Source organism: Egretta garzetta, unplaced genomic scaffold (genome assembly GCF_000687185.1).
Source record: "Egretta garzetta isolate BGI_Z169 unplaced genomic scaffold, ASM68718v1 scaffold620, whole genome shotgun sequence".
Lineage (NCBI taxonomy): Eukaryota > Metazoa > Chordata > Aves > Pelecaniformes > Ardeidae > Egretta > Egretta garzetta.
Genome location: NW_009258309.1, coordinates 589,516 through 598,156, shown reverse-complemented (window position 1 = coordinate 598,156; position 8,641 = coordinate 589,516). Strand labels below are relative to the sequence as shown.

General features: G+C 36.4%; 1 protein-coding gene across 4 annotated transcripts in view; it reads left to right on the top strand.

The window, feature by feature from the left end:
- Positions 1-5,923: 5,923 nt before the first annotated feature.
- TBCK (TBC1 domain containing kinase) overlaps positions 5,924-8,641 on the top strand; it is a 113,261-nt gene continuing 110,543 nt past the window's right edge. For all 4 annotated transcript variants that reach the window (XM_035894718.1, XM_035894727.1, XM_035894711.1 and 1 more), the window contains exons 1-2: positions 5,924-6,125; positions 6,496-6,731. In XM_035894718.1, the coding sequence (XP_035750611.1) occupies positions 6,539-6,731 (193 nt within the window). In that variant the 5' untranslated portion in view covers positions 5,924-6,125; positions 6,496-6,538. The remainder of the gene's footprint in view (positions 6,126-6,495; positions 6,732-8,641) is intronic.

The following is an 8,641-nucleotide window of genomic DNA, read 5'->3' as shown; positions in this document are numbered from 1 at the left end:
GGGCGGGCGGGGGGTGGGTGACTGGGGGGGGGGGGGGGGGGGGTTGTCTCCGGCTGGCCTGCTTGCAGGGCCTTGGAGGTTACCAGGGTTGCCCGCGCTTCTAGCAGTCCTTGAGCAAACCGGTTAAAACCGACTTCTCTTTTACTAGGTTTAATTCCTCAACAGCTGTGTATAACGTATAAATCAAATGGTAACCAACCCGTCTTTCTGTGCACGGGGATGCTGACATGGCAGAACAGGCAGCCAGGCTGTAACTAAAAGACACTGATAAACAACTGAAAAAAATAACAGGTTTATAAAGTAGAGAGATGTGACTAAAAGTCTATCCTGCTTGATCCAAATTAGGTTATATGTTTTCTTTATGCTGTCCAAGTGTTGTTACTTTTTCCCACCCGCAACTTGTTCTAGCAGAAACTTGAGATGTGTGTCTGATTAGCTCTTACGCCTGGCTTTCAAAGCAGCAACATCTTAATCTATGTAGTAACATTCAGCCTGAAGAAGAGAAGACTGAGAGGGGACCTCATCAACACATACAAATATCTTAAGGGTGGAAGTCATGAGGATGGAGCCAGACTCTTTGCAGTGGTGCCCAGCGACAGGACAAGGGGCAATGGGTACAAACTGAAACATAAGTGGTTTCAGTTGAATATGAGGCAAAACTTCTTTACTCTGAGGTTGACGGAGCACTGGAACAGGCTGCCCAGGGGGGTTGTGGAGTCTCCTTCTCTGGAGATATTCAGAGCCCGCCTGTATGAAGTCCTGTGTAACATGCTCTAGGAGAACCTGCTTTAGCAGGGGGGTTGGACTGGATGATCTCCCAAGGTCCCTTCCAACCCTTGCCATTCTGTGATTCTGTAAACGCTACAAACAGTGCCAGTAACTCTTCTTATGCAAATAGCTATATAGAATACACAGGCTTTCATGTGTATGTGACAAAATTCTCCAAATACTACTGAGACAGAGCATTTTTTTAATCTTTGCTGATGGGTTATCCTTCACTTCAGTGAAATGATGCATTGATATCCCTACAGGAGTAGGGCAAGGAATTCCTATTTAGCGTTTCCATGAAATAACTCTTCAAGTATTTGTCAGTTACCTGTGCCAAAACCACCATGATACCTGTCTCTCTCTTCCCTGCCCACCTCCGCCAAATTTGTGTATTCATTGAAGACAAAATAATTATATTGGAGCCTTGTTGAAATCTGGTTTGCATTTCCTGTTTATCTCAAGTAAATGAAAATTTTGGTACGCTTATTTATCGCTGAATCGGTGTAGGTGGAATCTGAAGCAAAGTGGTTTTTTTCTGCACTGAATTTATTAGTTTGGACAGAATAACAATCTTAAAAAATACTATTTTCCTTAAGGTTGCCTAATATGTGTATGGTCTGTAATTATCTGCCCATGACTCCGTAGTTATTTTTTTATTTATAGGTAGAATACTTCTGACTTCAGTGAATGTTAGAGAAGTTAGAAAATTTTGTAGAAGAGGATGTTTTGATGTTGTGCCACAGGGGAAAACATTTGGTTAAACGCCATACTGCTTACATTTAGATTTGTAAGCAATCTTATGAAATCTCTGTGGTGTAAGTGGTGTTTGTAATAGATGTTTGCACTGCAGAAGAAAAAAGGATTTGTGAGGTGAACTAAATTTAATCCACAGTCCCCCACCCCCTGCAAAAATTAAGCTAATATCTTTTATTACTATTATGAAGTGAACGTGTCTCACCTCATTACTGCGATTGTCCTAACAAACTCTTACTTATTTTCTGTGTTCCCTTCTATAAGAATCTGAATTCAGCTCTTCTTCAATATCTGTTATGCATTTTAATGAACTTTCTGAATAGCTGAGTGACGGGAGACAGTGGGAGGCAAATCAAACGGTTTGGGTTTTTTGTGAAGTGGCAACACTGTAGCTAAAGTTGCATTTTTTATTTCAGTTATTTTATCAAATTAGTAATTACTATAGTTGCAACAGGAATGTCTTGAGACTTAAGAGCAAAAGAAAAGATATTTTGTGAAGGAATTTCTTCTTACAAAATGGTCTACTTTGTTGAAAATACTGTGATTTAATGAAAAACAGTGTAAGAATAGGATGTTCAGGCCACCTGCTCTCCTGAAATTGTCCTCAATTGCTTTAAAAATAATTCAGTAGCATTACTGATTATAATTATGTCTTAATCCTGAAGAGCTGCCTTAATTAGGCAAGGGACATTTACACCTGGGTACTCAGGAATCATTTAAATAACTAGCTGTTTCAAATTACTAACAGGTATTGGCACATGGCTAGTTGTTTTTATTTCTGCACGTAGACGCTTTAGAAACCATAGATGTGTTTCACAGAATGGATTCATTCAGGTTGATCTGTTTGTACAGTATTTGCTTCTGAGTCAAATTGATGTGTTTTGATTATTTTTTTTGAGGGCAAAGTTCTTAGTGTCCATTGACTCAATTACCTTAGCACTGCTGCAGTGAAAGAGTTGTAAACAATGGCAAGAAAATGCTAAATTCTGAAGAAAAAATGCTTGTTCTCTGAGAGCAGTAGGTATTCTGAGGAGCAAATAAGTTGCTCAGTAGATGAGGGGCTACTTTTGTATTTTATTTCTCATGTTACTCATGGAAAAGCTTTCAAGTGAAAGATTATGAAAACAGTGCTAATCTGAGTATTAAATAGAAATTTGTACAGGTCTTCTGTTTGCAGTGGATTTTGCTGAGAATGTTGGTTAGTGTTTTTGTGTACCGTAAAGGTTTCTAAGGGAGACTTGGATGGAGGTAGTGGGCTAGGGAAGGTCATTCAGAGGTGGGATGCAAAACAGGCCACTTCTGCACTTCTAATCTTTATGCCAGACCTGTTTTGCAGATGTGATAGGCTGTCTCTCATATATGGAATAAACGGTGCTATGGAAACGACGACTCAGTAATTTTAGATGACACAAATAAGACAAGTCTTCACTTCCTCTTCCTTCCTCACTGTTTTGGATTTCCAGAATTTAGTCCCAAACATGAATTTGCCTTAACTGTCTCAGTTGTCAGTTTAAAATAACAAACCTTTCTCTTTCTCTTTTCCTCTTTTTATTTCAAAGTAATAGGGAAGTTCTGCAGGTTATAATTCATTCCTCCAAATCATGAAATTGATGCAAAATGTGTCTTTTCTGTATAGAAAAGGTGAGTTTGAGGAGTATAATCGTGTGCCTTGAAGGAGGGAGGATGTGTAGTCCTCCCTATGATTATAGTTGTGCCAGACTATGGTGTGGATTTAAAAAACAAAAAAAACCAAGCCCTCCCCCCAATTTAAAAAACAGTTATATATGATCTTTTTTTCAGATGACTTTTTAAACTATGTGTAATACTTCTGTTTGAATTTAGAAATGTTAGTAAGTTACTGGAGTAATGACTAGGCTGAAATAATTTAGCTTAAAAAAAACCCTTTTCACTTAAGCTGTAATGTGTGGCCCTTTTTAAAGGTAGTGGAAGGATTAAGTTTTTAGTTTTGGGGTTACTTGGTTTGTTTTTCAAGTCAGCTGCTGGAATTTACGGAAGTTGAGAGTTAAGGACTGAATTTAATTGTGAAGGCAGCTATTGAGAACTAGCTCTTTTCCATCACTGGAGAAAATTTTCTTCATTGCCTTAGTGGATTCCAGAGAATTAACTCTATAATAAGACAACTTGTTTGAATGCATACCTTTTAAAATTCTTTATTGATTCCTTTAGGTGGCTGACAGGAAAGATTGTTTTCTTTTCTCGTGTCTTCCTTTTTGTCTGTGTGCTTCCTAACCAAAGGAAATGAGTGATAAATCTGCTGTTGTCTCATTGAAAGCATTGCAGGTGGTCTAATTCATCCTTGTAGGTCAAGTGATCTAGAGTACAAGAAAAATTTAGTATCTTAGAATGGTTACTGAATTGATGAAATTAAAAACCTCTTTTTATTAAAATTCCTTTCTAAATGTCGGCTGAATGCAGATACAATGTATTAGAGAAGTATTATCTATAGATTTTTTTCTGCAGTAAAATGAAAACATTTCTTACCTGAGTAAATATATTGTACACTATATATTTAACTTCTTAGAGACATAATGCATTTCACTGTTTGGCATAATTTTACTCTCCCTCCCCTCAATTCTGGTCATATTAACTTTTTTTTAATTTATTTTAGAGCAATTACTAGAGGACTGTTGTGCCAAGCAAGATTATAATTCATTTTCTAAATCAAGATTTTATTTTCTTCATGTTTAATATATATTTTCTTTCTGAAGCCAGGTAGTTCATTTGGCAGACATGGTGGTTTTACAGGAATGTGGGTCTTGTTATAAATACGCTGTTAGAGCTTTCCAATTGGAACTTGCTGCATGCCAATAAATCTTTGTGCTTCCACTTAGTCCAATTTATATCTTTCCAATGGAATATTCTAACTGTAAATTGCATTGTTGGCATCCTAAAATAAATCACTTCCAAAAATATTAAATATTCATAAGATCTGAAAGTGTTGTATCTTTAAAAATAAGACTTTTAATACAAAAATACTACTATAAAAACTCTAGTGCTCAATGCTGTTGCAGATTTATTTCCTAACTTAGATTCCTTAATGCTATGCATTCATATTTAATATTATGATGTATATTAGAATTTAAATGTACATCCCCCCAAATGAGCAGTCTTACATTTGCTTTGTATCTTAAATTGGACTGTATTAGTTAAAGGTACATTCCGTAATTTTCATTTGTATAGGCTTAGTAAATATGTTTGATATATAAGGATCTCTGTGCAACCTGTTATGGGGTCACTCTCTCAATTGGGATTCACAAAAGAAACTTAGTAGGTTTTTTTCCTGGGAATTTTGTGCTGGGAACAAGGTTGTTCCCTTAGAGAAAAAATATTTTTGAGACACTAAATTATTAAATGCTCTGTTTTTCTGTGTGACTTTCTCGTGAGAGAATATCTTTTCCTGAAAGCAGCAGGTCAATGATGGCTGAAAGAATAATTAAAAAGTAGCACTTAGCTTTGTTAGTGCTCTGTATAAGCTTGTTCTACTTGTTTTTTGTTTCATGGAGCCAGTAAGATGATAAAAAGTTATCACATATGATTTGAAAGAACTATGTTGGGTTTATACTTCAACTTTTCTCTTGTGGGCTTCAAACCCTGAGGGTTCTTCGTCCTCTTTTCCTGGAGCAACCGCATATCTGTTTCTAATCTTCAGAATTTATAATTACTATTGTGTAGTTGATAAGAGAGTTGGATGTGCTTTCCACATTGGTGAACTATTTCTGTTGATTGTATACACAGATGCCTCCCGACCCTGTACCATAGTGTCTCTGGAGTTGAAGTGAGCTGGATGGTAGTATTCTGCATAGGTTCATTAATGAAGGTTTTTTTGTTCTGTGGCTTCTTGTCCCATGTTGTGTGGAAGTGCTACCTACTTCACCATCACAACTTCCAGACCAGAGCTCACTTAAGAGTGTATAAGCTTGGCCTTTTTATATCTGTTTATATGTGTCCTGATACACAAGTATGTATGTGCTACGGAAGTTAACACATACAGAGGGATAATACTGCCTAATGACTGTAGTGTCTTGAGTCACTATCTGGGTAATCCAGAAATGAGCTGAATAGAAGCTTGATTCAGTTTTTGGATTTTGGTACTTGTCGCCTCAGACTAAATTCTTAGTTTGCTAGTAAAAAGATGCCAGGCAGTTTTATGTGAGGCCTAGCTGACTGTAGAGTTCTCTGTCACTTGTGCATGTTTTAGATTTTCATATTCTTAAATGGCATAATGGTTGATAATGGAAAAGTGCAGAGAAAATGTTTAGCTCGTGCTGAATTGAAATGAGGAGAGAGCTTGTTCCTGCTGGTGAGAAAAATGGTCGTGAAACTAAGTGCTCCTGGAACTAAATTGCAAGCTAACTTATTTTAGTTGACTCTCCCACAGAAATACTTACTGTAGATTAATTCATTAATTTGTTACTGAGTCAGTGTGTGAGCTAGCAGCTTACCTATGGGTAGGAAAAGAAATGGTGGGAGGACAGAAGACTCTTTCCTCATAGCTTTAAATATTAGGAATGCTATAGCATATAGATGCTGCATTATCACTAAAGCTGTGGTAATCTGGACTTGTGGCCTGCTGATACAAGGAGGTATTTTAGAAGTGTTTTTTTCTGTTTGGAGCCTTTACTGTTTTTTTAAATAAATAATCAACCATATTAAAGTAGTCATTGGAAGATTGCTTGTATTAAAGCATTTATCTGCTCCTAAAAATAGTTTTACTTGAGTCTTAAATCTGTGTTTAAAACTATCACTATATTTTCATCTTTAAATGTATTGTTTATGATGCAGCAGCACTGTATCATTATTATTGTGTTCATTATGCAAAAATGTCCCATTCCCCCATAACAGAAGGAAAAAAAAAAATTGTAATTGCATTATTTAGGAAACAACTAGTAGGGTGAGTCACAAGACATCTCTATCTTTTGCAGATAAACTTTTACTCTGTCTTCTCTTTTTAAGAAACGCTAGTTGCTCCAAAGGGCTTAAGACTGTGCAAAAAAAGATGTTTCCTTTAAAAGACACCGAGATGGGTGCCTCCACCTTCTTCGCTTCAGCTCTGCCACATGATGTTTGTGGAAGTAATGGTCTTCCTCTGACACCTAACTCCATCAAAATTTTGGGGAGATTTCAAATCCTTAAAACAATCACCCATCCCAGGCTTTGCCAGTACGTTGACATTACCAGAGGTAAACATGGTGAGTATCCGTTTAAAAAGGAAATTTTATGTATGCTTACAGTTTTATTTTTGTGACAATGTATCTGAAGGTGACTGAGCAGAATATTGCCTTTATACCACCAGAAAGTGGCTGGTTTTCAGTCTCAAAATGACTGTATGCCTTTGCTGTGACTGGCAGTACTGGTCCTTTTGTTTCTTCTCTACAGTGTCAAGGCAGAGGCTAGTTGTCTGTTCTCTTTTGTTATATGTTATGCTAACTGATAAAAGCTAAGAACTTTCTTCTTTTTATACCTTGCTGTAAAATTCTTGTACGTGGTTGCTGTGCTGTGGTTTTGTGTAGGACATTGAAATACATGTGGTTTTGATACTGAGCTCCTACGCTCATGTTCTCATCCTGAGAACATTTTCACATGATGGTTAGGTTCCTTGTACCTGATTTGCAGCTGTTCTTGTTGTCTCAGTCATCTTGTGTCTTGGCTGCAAGCTTCCCTTATTATTGTTTTTTTTTTTTTATTCTAGCTCTTTAGGACCTCTCCTACTAACAATTACTTTATTCTAGTACAGATTTTTGGTTTTTGTGACTGTTATCACACTTATTGTTAGCTCAAATAAGGTTTCAGTTGTTTTTTTGTGCTCCAGATGATCTTATTCTGTTGCAAGCTCAGCAGGAGTACAGCACTTAATTTCCACAACAAGGCTAGAACACCTGTGACAACTTCAGTGGTTGCCACCTTTAACTTCTAAATCAACAATGTTCCCATATAAAAGTGCATTATATGTATTTGTGTGATTAGCTACAGTGTCTCATAAAGTAGAGCAAGTAATTTTTCCCCCTTTAGAATGCAGTATGATAGGATCTTTCAGGTAGTTAGAAAATGTTGCCAACTCCAAACACTGATGTATTCAATGGAGCAGGGGGTTCTTTACAAGTTTGAGAGCAAATGAAAACACACAAATTTATTATCTGCAGTCCAGGAGATATAGGAGGTTTATTCATTTTCATCTTGTTTTTACTAGTACCTCTTGAATTGGAAACTGGGATTTTCTTTACAATACTGTTTGGGATGAAAGTTTAAGAAACATTAGCTAACATAACACTGAGTAAATAAAAGATAAGGTTAAATAGGAAAACGTGGCCTTCTTGACATTGAAGAGTCAATGACATGAAGGTTTATGGGTGTGTATAAGTACGAAAGAGAAAATACCTTTTGATGATTGAAGTAACTTGGAGAATAGCAAATAAAATGTCTAACCATGAAGTCACGAGACTGTTCTGTTCCGAGCCATTGGAATAGCAGTTAATCACTTTCAAATAATATGGCAAATTTGGTGGCAAATTTTATCATTCTGATACTGACAGAATTTGTTACTTGTCAATCCTATGCATAGTGACTTAATGGTATTTTTCTTGCAAATGACAGTTTCTACCCTAATGGAGAAATAGGAAAGCAGACTAGGAAAACAATGCAAAGAAAAAAAAATTAGATGTATGCATTCCCCCCCCAAAGACCCTCAGAAGCGGAATATAGAAGTAATAGAAAAACATTAAAAATGGAGTATTTTTTTTTCTTTGGTAAAATTAAACTACTTGTAAATCTTTGCTAGCATTACAGAAGGCAATCCTAGATTTCTTTTCTTTCAAAGAAAGCTTAAGTGGTCCTTTTGATTTCAAAAAGGAGAAACAAAGAGTTGAGTAACAAGCATTCCAGCTTTAATGTGATGACTTGTGTTCCTCAAAGTATTTTCCAGCTTTATCTTACTGTAACAGTCTTCTTACAAAAATATGTTTGAAATAGTTCAGTTTGATTTGGTTTTGAATCTGAACATTCACTTAATAGCTGTTCTAAGAGTACTGGAAGTAGCAAAGCCTAGCTTCTTTAGGAGTTATCTCTCACCCCCATGTAACCTCTTACACCATTGTCTTTTCCT